This window comes from Balearica regulorum, chromosome 20 (assembly GCF_011004875.1).
Source record: "Balearica regulorum gibbericeps isolate bBalReg1 chromosome 20, bBalReg1.pri, whole genome shotgun sequence".
Lineage (NCBI taxonomy): Eukaryota > Metazoa > Chordata > Aves > Gruiformes > Gruidae > Balearica > Balearica regulorum.
In genome coordinates, this window is record NC_046203.1 from 661,967 (window position 1) to 686,574 (window position 24,608).

Sequence of the window (24,608 nt, forward strand, 5' to 3'; positions counted from 1 at the left end):
GATCAAATTTATTCTCTTTGTAGGCAGGTGAACATTCACACACCCAGACATAGCCACATATATATTTTATACACCTAAATATAAAATATACATTTTACAGGCACTTCAGCTTGCTCCCTGGCTGCACACAGAAGCCCAAAAAAATACATGTTCCAATGTGGTACTTATAATGGACTTCAGTTGAGGCAATGAGAACCGAAGAGCATTATAATGAGGTTCCTGTGTGCACGACTATAATATATACATGACTCAATGCATGGAGAGCTGATAAGCAAAGCTAACACTCTCTCGAATGGCAACACCACAAACAGATCAGGTTCAGCTCCTCATAAGTTCTCAATCACTCTCTGTCCCACACAGTGTCCCATTGCATTCCCAGCTTATTCTACCATCTTTACAGCAAACTTGCAGAATTTAATAGAGATTAACCCTCCTGAAAACTTGGAAACATGCCCCTGCAGCTTCTGAGAACACATTGAGACCACTTACAGAGCCTCTGATGGCAATAAAATGCAAAGCTAACAAACAGAATGAATCCTCAATTGCATTTAATACATTTTTCAAGTAATTCCTGAAGAAACCTATTTGATATTGACAGAACTACTATAATTTCATTCCCATTAAATGATACAGATTTTTTTCCATGAAGAGAAACTCTATTTCTCAGTCCCTGTCCTTTCAGATTCTGAGTCACACAAAAATAGGTTATTCTGTATTTATAAGTTCCTGCAGCAGATTCAGACCATCCTACAGCCAGAGCAGATATAGCTCAGCTCCGGTGAAGTCAACAGCAAAATCCCATTCACTTTGATGGCAGAGGGAAGAGAGGAATTCAATCCCACCTTTGACTGCAAGCAAAAGGAACCAGCTCCTTCTGTACATGTACTCACGTACAGCACCTGGCATGGCAGGGCATGCCCAGGCAGCACTGCTGAGCAAAAACCAGAGTAACAGCTACTTTCAAATATGGTTTGGTTTTATTTTTTTTTTGAAGGAAGAAAGACAAAAGAATAGTATTTAGAATATTCTATGCTTAGGTATGTAGAGTATTTTTACAATTTTGAAAGCGTGGTAGAATTAGCAAACACTCTTGTTAGCTTTTTGTTGCTGTTCCAAAGGGAAGGATACAAAAGGTACTGAGATGTTTAGGTGAGAATTTTCAAAATGGAGCAATGACTTTGAACCTCTACAAGTACTGGGCTCTGGCATTCAACAACATTCAGCAGGCATTTTCTCAAATGACTTTTCAAAAGACAAATCATAATTTCCTAGAAAACACATGCTCTCTTTTTTGCGCACTTTCCATGACACATTTGTCCTCAAGCCCAGAACAGATAATATTTTGTCCCACGTCAGCAACAAATTTAAAGTGCAATTTCTGCATAAATTGTTGAAAAACTCCCCAAAGGAAACCCAAAGTTACCTGCCTATAAGCACATTCGGGAGAAAAGGAAAGTATTTATACATAGAACAACTATTAAAATAATTTCTGCATTAAAGAAGCACAACTAAACTTTTACATATTTGTTGAACGAGTTAAAAGGTCATATCCTGGACACATTCCAAACATCTAAAATATAAGCATTACAGGCTGATTTCAGTGAAAAACTGCAGTGGTGGGAAAGATCTTTAAATAGAGCTGTAACTCAGATGAGCCACAGATCTGACTTTCTGTGAAATATAGGGCATGTAGGAGAATTTAACATCTTTCAAAAGCATGTTTACCAAGAACACCACACTTCGTAGCAGTCGTTTGCAGGAAGCAAGAAGGCTCATACACGGTATAACAGAAAGAACGAGCAGGCAAAACAGCAACAAGAGAAAAAAAAAAAAAAAAGAGCATGCTGCATCATGCTTGACGCATTCTTGACTTCCATTCAAAATGAGGCTTCTTGGAGGATTTAATTTGCCAGAATGCAGAAACACCCAAGCCATCAGTCGCAAATGACTGAATCCTGTGAATTAGCAACTTGAAGGCAGACCCAAAGCTTGCCGAAGTCAATGAAAAGATGCCTGTCAACCCACTGAGCTTCGTTTTAGGCTCCAAGTAAATACAGATAATAATAATAAACCCCAAACCTATGTGACATGTCACCAAATACCTTTTCCTGATTTTTTCAGAGAAGTTTTGTGTCATTTGTGGTCTCCAACAGTATTTTAGTGCAGAAAAGCCAAGCAGAACAGAAACGTTGTGGGGGGAAAAATTCAAAGCTTTTGCAGCCAGAAACCTTCAGTGTATGTTACAAAAGTATTTGCTAAAGAGTTAGAAGCGACTGCTTTTTGGGGACAAGAGCATAAAGATTGGACAATTGTGCTATCAGACAGTTCTCTAATAATTGGCACTGCCTTATATCATGTATATATCAACCTTCGTATTGTAAAGATAGAAGCTAAAGGAGGAATACTTGTGCTGTTTAACTGGTGTATGAAAATGGGAGCAATTCCAAATCAGCAGAATAACTCACCTTGCTTCCTGGTCTGTGCAACTTGAAGCGATCATCTTTCATCAGGCTGGATAACACCTTCTCCATCTTTATCTCTGAAACACTGAAGCAACAAAGACAAAAAATCACCATTTCTCCTACTTTTCAAATACAGCGTGTAATGAGCCACAGGCTGATAACAGATAGCAAAAAGACTGAGATTTACATGCTCAACTTAAGAATTTATCCCTGAAATACATGAGGTCTTAGCCCACTCACTCAGCAACCCTCCAAGGGTAACTACTGTAAAATCTCAATCCCAGCTAAACTGGTGCTTTCACTGGAACAGAGACACAATTTTATTCACAATCTTGTCGCTGTTACAAGTCACCAATACACACTCCAATTCAGAAAGAACATCAAAATAACTGAGGGTGGTTCTCAACCAGAGTAACTGATTAAAAGAAAAAAAATTTAGACCTTTAATTATATTTTGTTTTCATAATTTTTATTTCCTTGCGCTGAGAAGCACCAAGACAATTGGGAATCATTTGGTTACGCTTTCCACAAAGAAACTCAAAACAGAGTTGAAGTAGCTCGTAACATTAACACTTCTTGTAGATTTGCTTTGTAACTATCAACAGTAAGATCTGTAGCCTCCACTTTGAACCCAGTGGGTGTCAAACATTTTATTGTACGTTAGATGCCATGGGCAGGGAGCAGAAGATGTCTACATTCAGTTGCTTTTGCAAGCGTGAGAAAGAGACTGAGACATACACATACAGGCAGGAAAGATGTGCTCCGCTTACTTTGCTACTTCTCCTACATCTTGTCTCCCCCAATTTACCTTCCAGATTCTCTGGAATCAGAAACATTGCTCAACCTTCATTCAAAGGAGCAAAGTGCTTTGGTGCTTACACACATGTGTTTCCACCCATGGCAGTGGCCACATTCCCACAACTAAAGAGCTAAAACTAAAGCTGTGTAAAGACACTGCTCCTTCCTCTCACAGTGACTTGAACTCAGAGGGTAACAACAGGATCCCAAGGAACTTTTCCTATCAAGCCAACTCTCCCACAGCTTCCTTCCCTCCAGACACATCATCGCTCTTTCCTGCAAGATCTTACATCATTCCAACTTACTGCTATGTCGCTTGGGTCAAAGCTCTGAGAAACACATCCTGACGGGCACACTCACCCTCCAATTAATTTATGGCTTCAAAAGCCACCTCTGACACCAAATACATGGTTTGATTTCCTTCCCCATTCTGAGAACTCACCTTCCCTCTCATCTGAAGTGTAAAGCCAAAGCCTGGCCCACTAGGGACCCCATAGCTTTTTTTTTTTTTTTTTAAATACAGGAGACTCAGTCAGCTGTCCTAGCCAGGCTTCACACTGGGCATTTATTTTCATTCTGTCGACTCACATTCCTCCTGTAGATTCAACCAGATGATTTATTCTCCAGTCCTGCTTGCAAGACACTGCTGGGTACTGTTATGGCCCAGATACTGGAAACACTTACAAACCTGCTTCATTTTAAAGTGAGCGGTCCTACTTAGAGGTGCATTTACGGGAGACCAGAAATTCTTCATCCTCTTTAACACTGTCTTGTGGGGCACACACACACCAGGTGACAATACAGGAACAGCTGTGCAGCTCTAGGCTATTAATATTACAGCTGCATCCAAACTGGGTCCCATTTCCAAAGGAATTACTCAGATGATAAAAGCTGAAGTTCGTGGGCCCAAGTTTTCAGCAATGGGCAAAGGTCATCTCTAGAAAAGAGGTTTTTTTTCCTTTTTGACCAGAATAAATCATAAATACTGCATGGAAGCCAAGGAGTTCATTAGGGGTTACATCAGCCTAAGGAAGAGAGAAATCTTGGGGGCTCAACGGTTCTCAGACTACTGAATCTCAGATGGGCAGAAAGACGCATGCCAGTTCTGAAAGGAAGCATTGCAGATTTTCTTCAATTTGTATAGAAAGAAATTATAACAACAAGGATATCCCCTTCAAAACACCTGGCTAAGAGGAAGGGATAAATCTTTGCCATACTGTGTATCAGGATACCGTGACCCTGGCCTGTTCCCCAGTCCGTCCCAGTTAAAGTGGCAAAAACCTTTACTTTTACAATCTGCTTTTTCAGTCTCGGCCAGCTCCTCATCACAACATAAGGAAAGGAAAAGAGATGGGCCAAAGAAAGAACCATCCAGTTGGGAAGGCACAGGCCAGCGTGGCCATAAGATATCCTATATGGGAGACAAGCCCCATCGCTGTGCAGCTAGGGCTCCCCGTGTAGCAGATTCCACCGCAGAGGATGCGGAGAAAGGCGGAGGAGTGATGGGAGAGAAAAGGAAATGGAGCATAAAAAGACAACTGAGGGTTTCTCTGTTTGTTTTTGAAAAGTATAACAGTAAATTAAAACATAAATAGCAACCACTTAAGCAAGCGAAAAGTATACCTCCCCACCCCCCCAAAGGTTGCTTTGACACCGCTATGAATGAAAACGTCAAACCTTTGACATTGATTTGTCTGAGATGTCACCCCCTCTCCGATCCTCCTCTCGCCTGGCGTGCTGCCAGCTTGCAGCCTAACAGATATGTGAACTTGGTTCACAGCGGGGAGCATCGTGTGAGGGGAGCAGGGGAGGGGGGCAAGCACAGCCGTAGAGAAGGGAGAGAAATGACTCGTGCCTTCACGGTGATGCGTTTTCCTTTATAAATTAGTTAGGCCGCTGTTAGGAGATAAAGAAATTATCTGATAGCTGTCGAGGCAGGCGCTACTGGATTGCAGTTGAAGGAACTAAGAGAGACATAAGGAAAAAAAAAAAAGTAAAAGTAAACCTCAGTGACTTCTTTCTGCTTCTTGCCTCCTTCCTTTGAAGGAAAATCTGTTAGTTATGCTTAGAGCCGAGACAGAACATTTTGGAGTCTAACCTTCAAAAAAAAAGGAAAAAAAAGAAGGAAAAAAAAAAAGAGCAAATGTACAGAAAACATGAGCATGCATGTGCGTGCACATATGCATTTACAGTTCGGTAAAGGAACCACAACTTCGAGCCACACAAAAACCACAAAGTAAGTTGCAGAGAGAGGCATGCAGCTTTCTTCAGCCCCAATGGGAATTACTGATCTTAGCAGAGCCAAAGTGAGATCGTTTTGGCAAAGGCTAACACTGCTTTTCCACAGTGGAAGCCAAGGAGAGGCTTCAGGTACCAGTGAAAATTAATTGTGAGCGATTTCCAATTTCAAAGGCAGTCATCCCTAATTCCGAAGTGGATTTTCATCCAGGAACAAAGCCACGTCTGCTCTCATTACTTCCGACTCTCAACATTTCTGGACTTACTCCCATGCATGCTGGGGTGGGTGGAGGGGCTTCAGAAAAAACTCTGGGTCAGATCCTCATCTACTGCAAAGCAGCACGGCACTGCTCATTTACACCAGCTGAAGGCTGCGGGGACCCATCTCATGCTTTGTCTTCTTAGAAATACATATTTTATGAAGTATTTACATTTCAATAAACCCAGCAGGAATTTCATTTAAAAAAAGAAAAAACAAATTAAAAAAAATTCACAACACACACACATCCTCAACAAAAACCAAGAGATTTAAAAATTAAGCAAAGAATTAAAAAAAAAAAGCAAACTCCAGCAACTTGTGCAGTCCAAGTCAAAAGCTACAAAGACTTAGGGTAAAGAAACAAAAATTATCAGTGCTTAAGAGGATCGGTGACGGTCCAACACATGCTGTCTTTCGCCCTTGCACTGAATTAAATTGTCAGGATTATCACCATAATGCTCTGTTTATGAAGGGTAACAGCAATTTGTGCTGATGGCACTTGCTGCCTTTAGTTTCAAGCTGCCTTCCTGCATCTTCTCTGTAATTCATCAGCTCTCTCTTCTATCCCGTTGCCCCTTCTCACACCATGCGCTACTACATAGGAAGAGGAGAGGACACATGACTGCAAACAGACCAAATTGCCCACCCATGCCAATTAGACACTAATTTTCTTCCATCTGAAGACAGGGGTCAAGGAAGGCAAATTACACTCTTTTTTTTTTTTGCAAGTCCCTAATCTGCAGGGCAGCACATTTTATGAATAAGATCAAACAAAGAAACAAGAAAAGGCAATCCCCAGAGTTGTTTGGCTATACTGATTTGAGAAGTGGAAGAAAAAAATATAAATTCACATAAACCTCTTCTCTGCTCATTCAGCACAGTCTTCTACAGCTTCCTGAAGAACATGGCTAGCTCAACAACAGGTCTCCTTAGCAGATATAATTACCAGCATGAGTGACACTGCTCCTTAAACTTGTTAAAAACCAATAAAATCAGATAAAAGCATTAACATTTAAAATAAAAAAGGAGGAAAATGTCCCTCTCCTTCCTCCAACACTATCAAAATATTATAAAATAGAAAAAATAGAACTTTCCACTTGGAGTTAAAGATTCACAATTATGTGGGATTTCACCTTTAAATGTCAGTGCTGTTTGTTACATGAAAAAAATCCCTGTCAGCTTAGCCCTCCATGTCTTGCTGGTGTCTGCTTAATAGATAGTTACCTGGGATGATGGATGGCTCTTTGTTAGACCACTAAATGGCTCACAGCCTAGAATAAGCCTGTATTTACTGCCAACATTTGTTTGTTTCAAGGATGCAAAACCAAGCTGGACTCCAAGTAGCTCCACCCGACATAAACACAAGAAATAAAAGAGAACTAATTTCTGCATGAGTTTACAGGGCTCCATCAACACTAGTACAACACTAAAGGGACTCGACTCAGCTGCTGCTCTGAAACGCCGAGAGACAGCAGTGCAGTGAGAAAGGGGAGTCACATATATCCAGCTGACTGCTGAGGAGGCTTGAGACCCGATGGCGCTCCAGACTAGCAATGTTGAACAGCGAATTGTGTTTGTATCCACAAAAGCACCATTGCACAAGCAGAGCTGGAGTAAAATCTCGTCGTGTGCCAGCCACCAGGTAGCTGACTGCACACTGGGCTGGTCCTTGCCCAGCCTGGCTTGCTCTCAACTCTCAAGTCCTAGCTAGAGTTGGTGCAAGAGAAGCTTTCTCAGCTCACTTGGAAGCACACCCCACTTTTGGTCTGTAGAGCTCCCCCTGCCTTACTGCCTTCCAGGACCATACTGGGCACTCACCACTTGCAAAAGCCTCTACTATTCCTGTCACAAGCCACTTACACAACACATCTTGGCCCATTACCTGCCAGATATGACCCACAGCTCCCTAGCTATTTTTCTGCCGGATCTCTCCTGAAGAGAAAGCACAATCTCTGACAATATGGTGCTACGCAGGCAGATGGCCAGTTAGCATTTGACAGGCTCATTTGACTTGTGATCTCCGCATAGCCACGATTTGAACCCAGGGCCAGAAAGATAACAACAGAGTGTAAAGGATCTCTGACTATCGTCTCCTCACTGCTTCTCACCACACACACTCACTCACGCACAATCTGTCAGGCTGATTATTTTCACACACTTTCCTTTTGTCCTTTTGCTAGTCTGGGGCCAGTACTGGATCACAAGAATTAATAAATTCTTATTAAAATCTGCACGAGACACAGTCCCACTGAAAGTGCCATGGAAGGTTAATTAGCAAGGATGAGCTGAAACTTTTGTTCGCGTTTCTGACTCACTTAATCTTGTGAGAAGCCAGCAAGCTGACATATTCTGCCTCCGAAGGCGCCAGGACAAGCAGGCTGTTCCCGTGACAGCCAATGCGAGCCGTCCTCCCAATCCGGTGGATGTATTCCGCAGGTGAAGCCGGAGCATTATACTTCAAAAAGGGAACATGAGAAGGGAAGGAGGAATTAATAGAACACAGCGTGTTAATTATAAACGAGACACTCAGCCCGCTCATCTGAAACAAAAGAGATCTTAGCAAAACCCACATGCTGTACCTCCCTCGGAATTGGCCTGTTTATAAAGAGCCCATCGGGCTCATCCCTGTAACCATCACTCAGCCCCCTCAGCCACAGCAGTTTTTTGACATGTGAATGTGACACATTGGCCAACTTTCAGATAATAGGACAGTTTCCCCATCTCAGTCTCTTTCTTTGCTTTTTACATTTTATTTCTATACAGGCATGTCAGGAACCTGTTTGCTTCCCTTAAAAAAAAAAAAACAAAACCAAAACCAAACATAACCTCATAAAGACCTCAAACCAAACAGTCCCCAGGACTGCGCATAGAGAGTGGGAGGCTGCCTGCCCCGCATTTGGGGGAAAAGCCATAAAATAAAAAATGAGGGATTCAAATTTGGTGATGGGTAAAATTGCTTTGTTTTGATTAAAGTAAATCATAGCTGGCTACTGGTTAGAAGAAATCTGAGAGAGATGAGGGAGTAAGTGCTGCTTTCAGCAGGATACGATACAGGTAGCAATTGTCTTCCCATGTACAACTACCAGGCACTACCAAAATGTTGCTTAAAGCCCCCCTTAATATAGCGGTGCCTCTCATATACTTCACTGGGAATCAAAACTGCCCAGCCATTTGCAAGATCTGATACAGGGTGACATATTTCCCTCCCTTTAACCTCCCCCTATTCTTCCCTCCCTCCTCTCTTTCCTGGAAAAATGAACATGCACAGAGATACTGCTCAGAAATGAGCCCTCAGCAGTTTAACTGGAAAAAACCCAACAACCAAAGCCCACTCTAGTGTTTATACCTGTGCCCTCTGGCAAAGTTTCTACTGGCTAGAGGTGTGAGTAAGATGCTGTGAGCAATCTAATTGCTCCCTGCAGGTCCTTGCTCTTGGACACAGTTCTCAGGACAGCTGAGATTTCGCCTTCTGGACACACAGAAGTCTCCCAGGGCTTTAGGTAATTTGCACTGCGTTCTAACACTGGCAACTATATCTTTGGTTAAATTATATTAATATACAGATCTGGGAATTAAAGACTTCATTTCCCCAACCTTCTCCAACTAGCTAGCTGCTACACAATCTTTCTTTTTTAAAAACACAAAATTAAAATAAAATTTGTTACCTGAAGGGATGAGGTAGAAATTAAAAGGCTTTGTTGAGGCTCTGTGCCCCGTTCTTTTTACCCAGGTGTCATCTGATACATGAGAATCTCTGGATCAGTTTTTCCTCAATTCAACTAACCTTTTTTTTAATTATAGTTTTCGTATAAAAATGAAATCTGCTTCATGCCCCAAGCTGCCTCTTTGAAATGGCAGGCTGCTATTTTTAATGTTCAATCCATCTCCCTTAGTTTCTATTTTTTTTTTCCAAGACAATATTTCTGTCAAGAGCAATGCAGCAGTGTTGGGGTTGTTTTTTCAGGGAAAATCTGAACTATGCAGTTCTACTGAAAGCTGAATGCTTACAGCTACCCAGCCCCAGCCCAGCAAAGCCCCACTTGAAGCATTCAGGTCATTGCACAGACACTATTGGGCTACTCAATGTTTAACATTAGGATTGCACTTAAACTCCTTGTGGAACTGCCTCCCCAGCAAGCTCAAAAAAGTAGAAACACAGAACTGCAAGAGAGATGGCCAGTACTTCACAAGATTTGGCTTCCTGTGGGGGGGAGAGAGAGGGTGTTTCCTCCCAGCCAGTGGAATATTATTACACAGCTGATAACACTGGAGTTCATTGAAGAGGAAAACAGACTGTCAAAACCAAAGATAGGATAGCAATGCTATATCCTAGCAAAACCTTGAGTCCCAGTCCTGCAGTCAGGAACTTGTGAGTCTCCTACACCTGTAGGCATCAGCACAAAGACCAGCAAACTGCAGACACAGGGTCTGGACTGGACAGAGATTTCATGTGAGCAATACTGCACTTAATACATTCATACACACATACCTGTATGATCCATGTAACTTGAGGCAGGTGTAGTCCACGTGCTGCAACATCCTTTAAAATTAATAGGGAATTTACTTTAGTAAAAATGCTTACAAGATATCAGCAAAGTAAGAACTCTTCAGAGATGGCAATTATGCCAGGAAACAACTGGCTATGCAAGTAGGAATTTTACGTGCCTAGTTTGGGGAGAGATGGACTGAAGGTCAGAAATAATGCTGAGGGTTTAAAACACAAAGAATATTGTTAACAGACTAATACAATAAAAAATGATCCACTACTATGGCCCAAAACCTAGAGGCTATAAAAACACCTACTTCAGGTGGTGCTGATTTACAGCAGTCTGCTATAGTCCCTTTATGTTATATCTGAGAGAATCAACTGTAGTAACGGTAGCGATACCTTTGGTTCTTCAGTTTGTTTCATTGATGAAAACAGATCTGCTTAGAGGCACCTACTACCAAAAGACTGAGACAGGCAGAATTAAATGTCTGGAAGGCAACGCTAGTTCTGAGTACGCCTTTCTCCACAGCAAGCCTAAGAACTAAATCCAGGCTGCTAAGGATGAAAAGGGAAATGGCCATAAAGCAAGTGGTCAAGGATCTTAGGCCTTGAGTAGAATACCCAAAGATGCACTAATCTCCACCTACAACTAACTAGTTGTTACCTAGGTGATGGCCTAAAGTTGAGGAGCAGATGACTTGCAGGTCACCTGGCCAACAATTTAGCAGAATCTGCAGGAATGTGAAGTACAGCTCGAGGAGAGGGGACTTCAGCTATCCCTTAGATTTTAACCAGTCTGGCTTTGATTTGGAGAAACAAAACTCAGTCCCGAAGAAAAGAGTCTGAAACTGCTGTCAGGAGTGTTATTTGATGTGCCAGTTGGTGAGAAAACCCATCAACTTGGAGGAGGACTTGAATGAGACCCTTTGGTTATCCACAGCCAGTGTGGCTCAAAAACCATACCCTTTCCAAGAGAAAAGAGAGTTTAAATACTGTTCGAAATGGAGAGAGAGTGCAAACACGTTTCAATCTCCCTTCTTGATTTTCTGTTCATTAGTAATGTCCTCACATACTCCTTGGATTTTACATTCACCACGTGCAATAACAGAGCAGGTGTGCAGATTTAACTCTGTTAGGAAATGTTTTGGAACACATGTATCTTTTAGCTAGTTGCAAAATAGAATATATTAAGAACGTAAGCAGGAGCTTAATGTACTAAAAATGTGTCAGCCACCCACTGAAGTGTTTTCATGCAACTCCCACACACGTTAAAAGACTAGGAAGCTGATGTTTTGGCAGCAAAGGCCTTCCCATAAGCACCAGCCAGGTTGCTTTGTGGCTCTAACTGCAGTAGAAGAGGAGACACTTTCCACAGCGCCCACTCTGAAATAATACACACTTTCGCTCCAACACGCTCATTAAGAAATGACTTGTTCCCAGAGTCAGAATGAACAGATGTACAAAAAGCCATTTAAAGGAGGTTGGAGAAAATAAATCAAGAGAAGTCGGGGAATGTGTACAGCAGTTACCAGGATAACAAGATTATAAACTCTACAGCACGATCAGACAGGAGCACTGATGTCTGATTCCGATCTGGCTGGCTGTGTTATATACTTGCATGCTGACAAGTCTTTGGTCTTTTCCTATACTGTGCTCCCTCTCACACCCAGTAGTCTAGGAAAGTCTGTGTTTGATGAGAGGGCTCTGACCTTGGGACAGTTTACTCAAAATAAACAGACAGCCAAGCTGTCCGTGTGGTCAGGAGAAGGCACCTCCAACAAGGGGAGAAGTAGATGGCAGGAGCCATACCTCTCATCCATCAGGATTCCTTCCCTTCTCTTGTAAGATACCTTTTCTCAACACCTCTGGCTGGGAACCTACTGCTGCAGATAGTATTGTTCTCATGTGCATTTGCCAAAGCAAGCAGGAAAGTTGAAAAGGTTAACCAAAAGCCTAATAAATAGCCAGGGACAACATTTTAGGAGGAGGCGCTCTCCCATCATCAGCCTTGTATTCACTATTGCTTTCACAATGCCACCAACTCCATTCAGCTGTTACTGACACATATCAGCAGCTATTCCCTCGGGGTTTAACTTGGCTTTCTTTCAGAAGTGTCTTGGGATTTACTGGTAATCGGAGTGTTTTGCAAACTCTCAAAGATTCCTCAGTATCAGTCCACCTGCATCTCCTGTAGCTTCTTTTCCTCAAAGACCCTAGCAGATAGCAGCAAGGTAGAATTAGGATAAAAAGTTTGAGCTGATTCGTCTTCCTCTGCTGGCAGAGCCCATGAGCTGCTTGCTTCTCAGATCTTTAGAAAAATACTTCTGGGTCACCTTACCAGGAAAGGGAATACAACTCAAGCAACAATTACCCAGTTTTACTAGCGCTACATTTATTCCACACACAGCAGCACTAATCTGCTGCCAGTACTCCTTCAAGAAGCCCAAGAGATTTCCAGCGTACTGCCCTCCCTTCTTTTCCACTGCCCCAGATGGAATTCCCCTTTCCATGCACGCCCTCACATCACCATTCCTTAGTAACAGGGAAATGAAAAATACGACACCTCAGCAGGTCACTGTTGATTCCCTTCAATAGGCAATGGAAGGGAGAATTGAGTGACCGTCTCACAACAGCAAGGAGAAATAATCTACACCAGTACAATTTTTAAGAAAATCCAGATGCCAAGCAAACACGGTAATCTGAAGCTTTAACCATGTTCCTGCCCAACTGCAAGCCACAGAACAGCACAACACCAAGGGACAGTCCACCTGAGCACCCCCAGAAATGCTGCAAGCTCTGCTCCTAACAATTCATGTTACCAGTCTGTGCTCGCAATGGTGGGGTGGGTGCAAGGGAACAGAGGGCGATAAGGCCGCACCAAAATCGAGGCATATCACTGCAGAATATCAGAACCAACACAGCCACAAAAGTTTTGCAAGGGCCTTGGTTTGTTCAGTGCCTCTCACACAATCTAATTAGGGCAAAGGAAATTGCTAAAGTTGCTTTTGAAAGACACTCAATGGTGAGGTCTTGAAGGCCCTGAGCTTGACAATTGGCTGCCTACATGAGGCCTAGAAGTACAGATGGAAGGCAGCTTGCTCAGGTGCCAGGCTGTCAGTTGGATTAAAATGACTCATTTATTTACCAAAGAACCTCACAAAGTGCTTTAGCTAACAGGCAGAGAGGGCCTAACGGCTCTCCAAGCTGGGGAAGAAGCTCTCGCGCCTTCCCGGCCTGCCAAAAGTCATTACTGCCGAGTGTGGAAAGCCATCAGCAGGGTAGAGACCCCCGTCGGCAGGGTGACAGATTGGGCTGCGTAATCAGAGGAGGAAGGAGAGAGCACAGAAGCTGTCAGAGGCGAAAGCTCTTGGCTGGGGCCGCCAGAAAACTGGCAAGATGAGTTAGCGTGACTGAGTAAACAGCAAACAATCTCCAAATGATCTTTCCTCTCTCCCTGGAAGAGATGAACTTGTTTAAAAGGCACATCCCAAAGGAAGCCGCAAAGAACTTCAGTGAAGGAGAGAGAAATAAATCTGGATGAGACCCTCTGAGATACACGGCCCTTCTTTATTTTCTTGTCTGCCAGCTTATATTGTCTGGCAAAAATATTTTATGGAATATATTAATATACATATGACATAGAGCAAATTAATAAGAGGAACAGCAGGTCCCATTGCTTACTAGAGCGGAAAGATGGGTGGAGAACATGGCATAAGGGACAAGAGAAGGACGGCAACATTATTTGTGTTGCCCTTTTGTGAGCCAGGTTTCAAAATTTTGTGGGCAGAAAACGTGATTTCGCAGTGAAAAGAACAGAACTGTCTTTCTGCAAAACATTTTTGCTGATATGAACAAAAGTGTCAGAAAAAGCAACGTCCTCGGAGGCAGGAGGTGGTCACAGTGCCTGGCTGCCCTTTGGACATCTGCGTTGGGGAGGCACCTGTAATATGGGACTACAGCAAAGTGTATCTCTATATTAAGGTGTCCATATGGTCCCCATTACTGTGGTAACAGGCCACCTCCTGGTTTCAATGCATTTGTCCTCCCAACATCTCTGTAAGATAGAACAGTGCTACTATCCCCATTTTACAGATGGGGAGCTGAAGCACAGAGAGATTTTGGACTCAGACACACAACTTACTGTGCTTAACGTGCTAACCACACGCCAGCTGAGCCATAGTAACTGTAACTGTCAGGATTTGCATCCCTGCCTTGCATTAAATGCAGAGTAGCTGATTGAAATGAAGGAGGGTTACGATAAATGCATCACCTTACACTACCTTCTTCATGGCAATCTAGGTTAATTCACATTACCTCCCATTTATGACAGGTCAGGAGCAAACACGCAACTATCGCTGCTCAGCTGACACTTGGCTACTTGCCTTGTCACCACAATTCCACATCCACTTGTGTGGAGTCTGTGGCACAGCAGGAAATCAAACCACATCTCCAGTGTCTCAAGAGGGGGATCCCATCCACTGGGATTTCTTTATCCTACTTCTTATTCTTCCTACCTTGTCAACAGCTGTATGTTTCCTGGCAGATTTTTCCTGCCACAGCCTGCATTTCCCCTTCGAACAGTCTCACCCAGGAACTGATATCCCAGTGATTGCAATGATTCTGTTTACTCTTTGTCTAAAATTGAACATTCACTGTCTTTCTGAACTCATTTCAGTAATAAGATAAGATATCTCCCTGAAATTTCTCAGTTATAGACAGCATGTGCATGAATAACAAAGTTTAGCTTTTTATCATTTAGAATTTACCAAACACTTCTTATCTTCAAAACACTTAATCTACACCACTGAACAATTAAACTTTGCCATCCTCCTCAGTTCAGACACTTAAGTATTACCTCTATATACAGGGAAACCAAGTTATAGTTACACTTATGCATTGCAAAGTTGCATATTTACCTTGATCAAATCACTGAACTGTCATACACACGAGCAGGACCAAGACTAGCATGTAACAATTACAGTTTTACAGGTGATACAATATATAATTTGGCAACGCTAAATCAAACACTGCTATATATATCACAGTGCTAGTTTGAACTGCGGACATAAAAATAAGATAAAATTCAGCCCACGCTCTCTGAAAAAAAATTGCAACTAGTTTCCTTTAAGAATAATGTGCTGCAAGAACAGGAGTCATTTCAGAGCTGGAGAGGGTTTCTCAGCTCTAATTACTCCCGATCGCTGTAATTTACAAGTTTGCGGTGGGTAGAAATCGCCAAGATTCACACATTTTCAGATCAACAGCTGCCACTATTAGAGAGCAAATCGTGCAGCCTTCTGCACCACTGCAGCAGGCTAGCTGTGGCACCGACAGGTCAGAAACGAGAAGCGGAAGGTGCCACCACAACACAAGGGTGCCAGCAAACTTCAGTAGAGGACAAGATTTTCTCCCTCAGCACCCTCGGAGGAAGCTTGAAGGGCAAAGCATGGAGAGCAGTAGAGCATGTGCATTTCTAATGACACCATTCTCCGGCTGGGCTTCCCCTCCATCCCTGCAGGTTTTTGTTTTTAACCTTGGGGTAGTCATTAAGATGGGAAATATCACATTACATCCAATTTACCTGGCAGTTATGGTGCATACTACAGATTAGGATTACCTTCTATTGACTCCATGTAGAAGAGAAGGTTCCAGCTTCAAACAAATGGATTTTTCCACACATAAGATCATGCAAAATACTTAGAGGCCTCTTGTGTAAGACAGACATTTTTTCTGTATATGGTACCTTGCAGCAAAAGATCGTATTAACAGTTTGCAAAGAGGGCATCAGTCCTTATTTAGCATGTGAGATGCAGAAAAAGGAGATGACTTTCCTCAAGGTCAGACAGCGAGCTGGAATTAGAGCTCAGTGCCAAATCCTCTGTTCTACCATTAGATATCAGACAGGCCCATTAGCGTGAAGCCGCAAAGGGACTCTAAGTTACTTACAGTGCAAAGCAAGATGCCAGTCTTGGATTTTAGGAACTCCTGGAAGACCTCTGTTCTTTCCTAGAGGATTGAAACAGAAAAATGAAGAGTGCTTTTGCACATTACAATCAAATATAAAGCAAATTAGCTAATGTAACAATTTAACAACTATTCTTCGTTCAAAATACCACATACAGCTTCAAAAGCAAAGGAATTGATTTCATGAGTTCGAGTTAGACTCTTCCTGCAAGTGGGGAGGGAAAAAAAAAAAAAAAAAAAAAAAGAGATCTATGGCACAAAGTTGTGGTGCCAGGTAGGAAGGCACAGAGTCTGGGGCAAGCCTGAATGCATTTGTCAAATGAAAAGAGCCAACAACTCTGTGGTTTGCACAGAAGCATGGCCTGTGTGTGTCAAAAAGGAGTAACTGTTTCACACAGCGGGAGGATCCACAAAAGATTAGGCAGCAGCAACAGAAGCACTGGCATACTTTTTGGGCAACATAGGTTTTTGTCAACGAAAAAAAAAAAAAAGCTGGACACAGTAACTGCTGCCTGGAAACGTATATATCACTTTACAAATGTCCATCCAGTCACACAATGGGCAGGATAAGCCCATTTTGTTGACACAGCAATACAGTCACATCACAAGAGATCAGCCTCATCATGAGCCCAATGGGGCATGCAGACAGTCACTGCACTGACTCTGTAATTATTAAGTATCGAGGATGCTAAGCTGCACAGTTGTTCATGTGAACTGTTGTGGGATAAGTCTTCAAAGTAACAGGGCAGGAGAGATGAGACCTTGGCCAGAAACCCCTGCTCAAGAGGACAAGGAGGCAGGACTTCTGGACTGCCACAGAGCTCCCAGGACACCCTCCCATGGCCTTCCCACAAGAAAAGGTCTCATACTGGTGAGGGCCACCAATGGGGCTGCTGACACTGGGATGGAGATCGTTCCTGCCCTTGAGTGTTGGGGCAGGTACTTCCCAGCCTCGTGCTTATTGGTGGTCTGCATCAGCAGAATTCCTGCAGCCCCCACGTCTAACATGAACTCAGGCTCCCTGGCAGGGCTGGTCCACAGCCCCCAGATCCCAAATTACCCCGCCAGTAGTCTTTGAGCTGCTGAGCCCCAGAACTGCAGTCTGGCTCCTCACCTTCAAAAACCTCCTGCTTTGTTGGTCCCAAAACCTTCCTAAACACGCTCCAGTTAGTTTAACTAACTACTTAGGGGGGGTGGGTTTTTTCTTGATAAAAGCAACAGAAACTGATTCTCCAACCCACATGACATCACAACCATTTTGCCATCACACAAGACAATCTTTGAGCACCTATAACCAAAGGCCTCAGTAGCATTTGGTCTTCACTAGCCAGATCCACCTATCCACCTACACTGCCTCTCCTTAGTCGTGGGAAACAACTGCACACTCCCACTCCCTTGATCTTATTCCATTTAATCTTTTCCTTTTCAGGGCTCAGGCTGTCTCTGGCCTCAGAAAAACCACACCTGTTTCCTTCCTGCCCCTTTTGCTTCCTCCTTCCAAAATATCCTTGATTCCACGTTTCAAGCCTTCCTCCTCAGAGTTCTAGCTAGGAGCTAAGTGAATGTCCTTAAATACTTGACTCCCAGCTAGAGGGACTGTTCTAGGAAAGAAGGGAAACTTGGGCCTTGCTGACACACTGAACCCTCTGCTGACAAAAATTAAAGAAGAGAGCACGCTGTATCTTGTTGACAATGACAGCCGCCGTGCTCAGCAGTACCATATGGGATCCACAATTTAGCTCCATTAATGCTCTTAATTTGAAGACATCAAGCACTAATTACACACTGGGTACTAAAAAGGCAAAACCCTTCCCCTGGTGCCAGCTACTTAGTGGTGTTCTGTTGGCTTAACAGCTGGTCAGGGTAGAGTTGGGCCAGACCAGGCCTGCTCACTCGCTCAGGCAGGCAGGTTGAGGAAAGGCCAGACTGCAGGGACAGCAAAGCACATGTTTCTGGTCTCCACAGGATGGGAATGAGTGAGAAAAACAATGGCTCTTCACCTCTTGCTTCATCAGAAGAGCTCTATTCATTTACCATCTCTGCTGTACAGCTCAGAGTAGAGCGGTAACTCTCTTCATCACAGATGAAGGGCAGGATCAGGGGCTGAACCTTCAAGGCAGGTTCCTCAGCTATTGAGAGAAACGCTGCAGCGACAGCTCATGTGACACCCTTCTCCTGGCCTCTCAGCCCTCCATAGCAAGTTCCAATCTCATCACACAGGCCTATCTGGCTAAAACCTAGACCTATTTTGGGGTAATCACTGTTATATTGCTATTATTCCATCCCAGGGAAAAGAACAGTCTGTCAAGACACTGTTCTTCAAAACCAAAGCCAAACTGCTCCATCCTCATCTAACAAGGGCAACTTATTGGGTAGTACTGTTTTGGGGCTTGGATGAGGTTTTCCTTTGGCATTAAAAGCCTGTCTTGACTGCATGAGAGAGAACCATGGATACATAAATGGTTTAAGTTCGCCCACTGGGAATACTGAACGGCTGCCTCAGCCTGCTGAAATAACACCTCTTGCCTCTTCAGCTGTGTTTTTCAGATATAGCTACTGAGGTACTTTCCAGAAGTGGGACAATATTCTTATTCTCATTAGCAGATGGAAGAGTGAGGCCCCAGAGGTAAAATGATTCTCTGTCCTCTCTCCTGCCCTCCTCCCCAAAATAACCACACAATAAATCATAGGGAATAAGGAATAAAACTGTGTATCCTGACATTTTGAGAATGCTTACTTCTTGTTCCATGTTGCCGTGCAGTCGTAGAAACTGTAGGCACGCAGAGGAGACAGATGAACGTTCAGGTTGTTCTGACTCTAGCCCTCCTGAAAGGACCTTTAGAAGGAGCTCATAGTGGAACTCCACTTGTTCACAGCTGGAGAAAAAGATGATCATCTTATGGTGTTTTTCAAACTACAAGAAAAGCAAGAAAATTGCACATGACCATTTCCACAGGCCTCTCCCAATTCCCTGATCATGATAAGATCCAGGTGGCTTCCCCTTCTGGAGACAGGATTATCCAGGAAAGGATTAAAGGAGTTTGACACCAAATACTAAGCCCATGAAAGAAGTACAAGTACATGCTGCACAGGTATCTCACTGTCGGCATGAAAGACGCAACAGCACCTCAGCTCTCTTGTGGCTCCCTGTACACCAGCTGCACTTCAAAGCCCTAGCTCTAATCCATGCTATCCTTGACAGAGTAACAGATAAAGGAGTTGGAAAGGGCAAAGGGCTACTCAGTAATATAAATGCAAACACATTCTCACCTTGCATTTCTCAAGGATTAAAGCCGCTAATGTGACAAGCCTCAATTTGCTGGGGACCATCATGACATACTGCTTGAGCTTCTCTGGAACAGCAAAGTTTTCCTGGCCCATGCAGTCTGATGAACTACAGGGTTCTCTGTCCATTTGTGATGCTGGCTTGAGCCCCTTCTGTGTTTCATCTGCTATGGAAATGCTGATGGGATCATTCAAACTGATATCGGCCAGCCGCGTTACTCCTAAATCACAGAAAATGAAAAATACCTGAGGTCCAGCCTGGGGTACTGCTGCAGAGGGCGAGGATATATTCACATAAAACCCACAAACTAGCACAATTCCAGTGAAAAGCAGTGAAGGGCAAGGAACTAACAAGACATGCCTCAGACACCGGCAGAACACCTCCACAAACTTCAGACTTTTCAGGCAACTTTTCAGCCAGGCTTAGTTGCCGTGGACGCCACCTAAAGCATCACAAGACACTACTTCAGCTATTTTACATTACATAAATGTCTTGACCAGACCGACAGCATTTGGCAGTCCTGTTTTTTAACTGTGTATGTGGAAAAAACCCAACAGATCTTCGCTCTGTCAAGAGGGCAGGAGTCATGAGGCCTGGCTCAATTCCTGTGTCAGCAACTGACTTCTTGTATGATGCCAAGCAAATCACACAACAGCTGTACTGTCCTGTTGTTAGGTTTTTGCCTTAATTCTGTATCTGTAAAGCAAACAAACAAACCAGTGCTTCCCAGCTTCATGGTGACTTTTCTCAGGAATTTGAGAGACATATGTAAGGATCATGTAAGTATATACATTGACAGGAAGTCTAGTAACGAAGGACAAATGTCATAAGCCCAAAGAAATCAACAGGCATTATTCCATTTCTGTGAAGGGCTTCACATTGGGCTGTAACATAATCAGACTCCACCACCTGTTTTGCAGTTGCCTGTGCATTATTCAGCTAAAAGAGACACCATCTGTCTATAACCCACCTTCCGTGAGGGTGGCTGAGAGCAGGACGTTCTGACGTGTGTCTCTCTCAGCATTTAAAGCATTGAGTATCACAGCTATATCCTTCTCAAAGCCCAGGTCCAGGATCCTACAAAAAAAGGAGAGGTGATGAAAGATGCCATAGGAAGGAATGAGGAGAAAGTCTTAAGGGTACATGAGTCAATTAGGAACAGGGGAGGTGCTAGAGCTGATCTTTGGCCCATCTAGCTTCCTGTTCCATCTTCAACTTTTGACAGGGTCAGACATGTAAGAGGACACTGAGACAATCTCTGCAATGAGTAACTGTACAATAATCTGTCAAAAGGGGACATTTCTTCCTAATCCCAGACATCTGGTGCTTGGCTGAGGCCACCGAGCATGACTGGTTTAAAATCGTGTGTGTGCTCTGTTTTGTTTTTTTTTTTTTTTTTAAACTGTTTAGTGAAATATCAAATGTAGATGCAGAGGGTATCATAATTATTTTCCATATCTAAACACTTGGAAGTTTACCTGTCTGCTTCATCAATAATCAGCCACTGAGTGCGACGGAAATGAATACATTCTGTGGACTTGATGTGATCAACCAGGCGACCAGGAGTTGAAATGAGGATATTTATCCCTTTACGTAATCTGTTTAGATTAAAAAAACCCAAACCAAATAAAACAAAAAAAACCCCAAAACAAACAAAAACAAACCAACCAAAAAATATCCAGGTTACCAGCAACTCTGCAATAGGAACCCTGAGTGAGGAACTGAAACCTACAGAGGAGAAAATCATGAGCATAGTAAAATTAGCAAGGATGGTACTTTCTCACTTATTAAAACTGAAATTTTTTGCACAGCTAAATTTTAACCTTGATCACCATTGATACTCAGAGGCATACTCAGTGATAAAGACATGGTGGAAATAAATATTAATAATATTGAAAAAAATTAAAACACCAAAGCTAGGCTTTCTTTTCTAATTGAGTACTTTTTTTTACTGTCAAGAGTAAACTTCTTTTGTATATGCTTATACATAGAGAAATGAAAATTCCATGTTGGATTAACAGCTTACAATTCTATTCTTGAAAAGGGAAAAGAAAGAGATTTTTAACACCAGGAAATCTCTTCTCCAGAAAGCAATTTCCCCCATAACAAATACTGTAGACAGCACTCAGTGGTAAGCAAATACAGGTGTTTGTCAGAAGAGGGAAAAAAAATACTGACACAAGGGATCATCTTCTCAGAAGGCTCATCAACATTTTAGAAATAGATCCAACTGGGGGAAGTGAATACTTCCTGCTGACCCAGTCACTGCGTGTGTGTAAGATCCAGGGGGATCACAGCTTGATCCAAACTCACAATCCTCTCTCCCAGTAAGCAAAGCACTCTAAAGAAGGGTAACAGATAAAAAGGCTGTAGAGTAGGAGGACCCAAAATACAATTTAAGAAGTTGGCTTCCTACCTGGCTTTTTCCGATTTTCTCTTTTCTCCCCCCATTAGCACTCCAGGCACAATCCAGGCAAATGGCTACAGAAAGGAAAACCAAGACCAATATAGATTCTTCCTAATAAAGAGACAGAGCCTAACCCAAAAATTATGTTTCTTGGCAAAAAGAGAAAGGACTGGGGCTGACAGCAGTGTGCATCTGATTTGATCTAACAGATATAGCCTACATGCACTCTCTCACCCACAGCTACATATCAATGGCACTTTTAGTTCTAGCCACGTAACTTGCTTCCCACATTGTCTAGGAAGATAGAAACGCAATCATTTTTGCACCACTTCCAATCACATAATAATAATAATTCTTTTCCTTCTCCCCATGTAGCCTAAATGTTCAAAGACAAGCTACAATGCTATCTCTTCATCTTCCCTTTAAGCAATACCTTCCTGTGGCCAAGGAAAATTTAAAAAAAACCACAGGACTGAAAGTTTATGTATACATACCCTGATCTACATGCATGCAGTCACCATGTCTGTGAACATTTAATATCAGTCTCATTGATATCGGCAGGAGTTTTTGTCACTTACTTTAATGAGGTCCAACCCTTCATTGGATCCTATATTGCCCAATATTTACAGGGGAGATAATCAAAGCACAGTACTGCCATTGCCTTACTTCAGAGGAAATGCAGGACAGAAGCAGAGCACAGCTTGTAAGGATTGCACAAATGCCTGACTGGTAAATAGGCTTAAGTTTGCACGGGTCACTGCTTGCCAGAAATACTCCAACAAAATAGTTTCTACAAAGAGAGTTGCTTTTTAAGATTTAAAATAAGGAAGATGTCTAAGCAAGATCCACACAATATAAACTCAGCAGCTGGCAGAGTAATTGCATCAAGAGCCGCTCAACTAGCCTTTTTCTCTCAGAAATTACAGAATCATATTACACACTCCAAGGTCAGATCACAATCTAAATCTTCTGCTTTGGGTCACTATGACAATTTACACTGGATTTGATGATTACTACACATTATATGCAACAAAGAAAAATTAAAGGGGGTCAATCAGACTTCATCCTTCGAAGGACATCAAAAGTCTACTCATAGTAACTTCTAATTACTATGGAAGAAGACTGAAGTACTTTAAACCTCAGCACAACACAACAAAATCTTACTTGGCAATTCCAGCACTAAAAAAGACTTGGAAAGTGCCTTCTTATTTCAAAGGAGAAAAAAAAAAAAAAAAAAAAAAAAAAAAAGAAGAGGGAGTGGGACTACGATCAGCTAAATGATTTAGATACCTTCTAGCCCCATGGTAAGATGCTCTGCCTCAATTAAAAGGAAAGCACCATCATTTAATTTTAAAAGCCTTCTAATTTCTCCAGCCATTCAATTGTCAAAGCAGTTCACCAAGTTCTACTCCCCATCTGAAACCCATCTGCCTGGTATTAGTTTCAGTAAAACAGTACTTGTCATTGTCAGAGTTTCTATTCATAACTCAGACTAGACAATGGTAGGTACTTCTAAAAACAAAACATTGTGAAAATCAACTATGCTTGTTATGAAAACATCTGCAACTAAGGTGCCATAATTAATCACTTAGTTGTTCATTTAATAGTTTAAAAGGTGCCACAGGGAAATCATACTTAAACCCACTTAAAGACAAACAGATTTATATTTAAGGACCATGTATCTTGCCAGATGCTGGTTTTCCTTAAACATCCAGTGGAATTCACACAAACTGAAGTGGTTTAGCATCTTACAGCAAGAGGCTCAAGGAATAAGAACACCATGGAGCATTGAATTCTTACCTTAAGTAGTTTCTGCATTGTATCAAAACTCTGGAGGGCAAGCTATGGAAATCAACAAAAGAAAGTGAGTTCTGAAAAAGTCCCTGGTCTACCAAAATGGACTACAAGCCCCTTTGGCTCAAAATGTAAGATAATCTAGTTAAGTAATTATCAGAATTCTGATTATGTCCTTAATTTTTGTTTTAGAAGCTGTGATTCTCTTGCATAATCCTTCTTTTATCATATTTGGATCTGCTCAAAAATCGCTCCACTGGTTCAGCTCCACAAGCCAACTCTCAGGACAATACAGACTCCTGCTGGCTTCTGTGAATGCCCTAGGGAGAAAACAAGCTGAAGCCACAGAAGATTTTGCTCCACTGGAAGAATAAAAGGGAAAATGGCACAATTTCTGGAAGAAAACCACTATGAAAAGGAAACGCAGTCCAGAGGTTAGTTATCTTCTGGCAGTCAGGACAGACCACACTATTCCCTCACCTGACCCACGGAGCGATCATACCTCTGGATCTCTCTACCTCTCTGTTTCCCAGTTAGCAAAACAGATGTGGTAAGTACAAAGTTTGCAAACCTAAATGTCTGGTCAGTAGAAAGCATTTATCTGTGGGGTTTCACGTGCTGCCTGACAACTGCTGCTGCTGTGGCAATGAAGACAACTGAGAAAGACAATGGTGGCACTCCGACTCATCAATGGAAGCAGTATGTGAGCAGGCCTTAGTTATGGGAGTAAAACTATTTTAAATGCTCTGACTGTACATGCTACATACTATTTGCCAAACGCTCAAGAAAGGCTATTGCTTTCATAACAAAGTAAAAGTAATACCAACTGTAATTACAAATTATCTTCCTAAGTACTCTCAGTGGCAGCCCTTTAAACAAGCTTACGGTCTCCTACATGCTTAGTATTCATA

General features: G+C 42.5%; 1 protein-coding gene across 1 annotated transcript in view; it reads right to left on the minus strand.

Annotated features, from left to right (window-relative positions):
- Positions 1-24,608, minus strand: part of DDX31 (DEAD-box helicase 31) — a 50,177-nt gene that overhangs the window by 19,702 nt on the left and 5,867 nt on the right. The window contains 10 exon segments of the mRNA XM_075772692.1: positions 2,466-2,547; positions 8,073-8,212; positions 10,247-10,297; positions 16,193-16,252; positions 18,948-19,124; positions 19,481-19,716; positions 20,467-20,573; positions 20,975-21,094; positions 21,913-21,977; positions 23,704-23,745. Of these exon segments, the coding sequence (XP_075628807.1) occupies positions 2,466-2,547; positions 8,073-8,212; positions 10,247-10,297; positions 16,193-16,252; positions 18,948-19,124; positions 19,481-19,716; positions 20,467-20,573; positions 20,975-21,094; positions 21,913-21,977; positions 23,704-23,745 (1,080 nt within the window).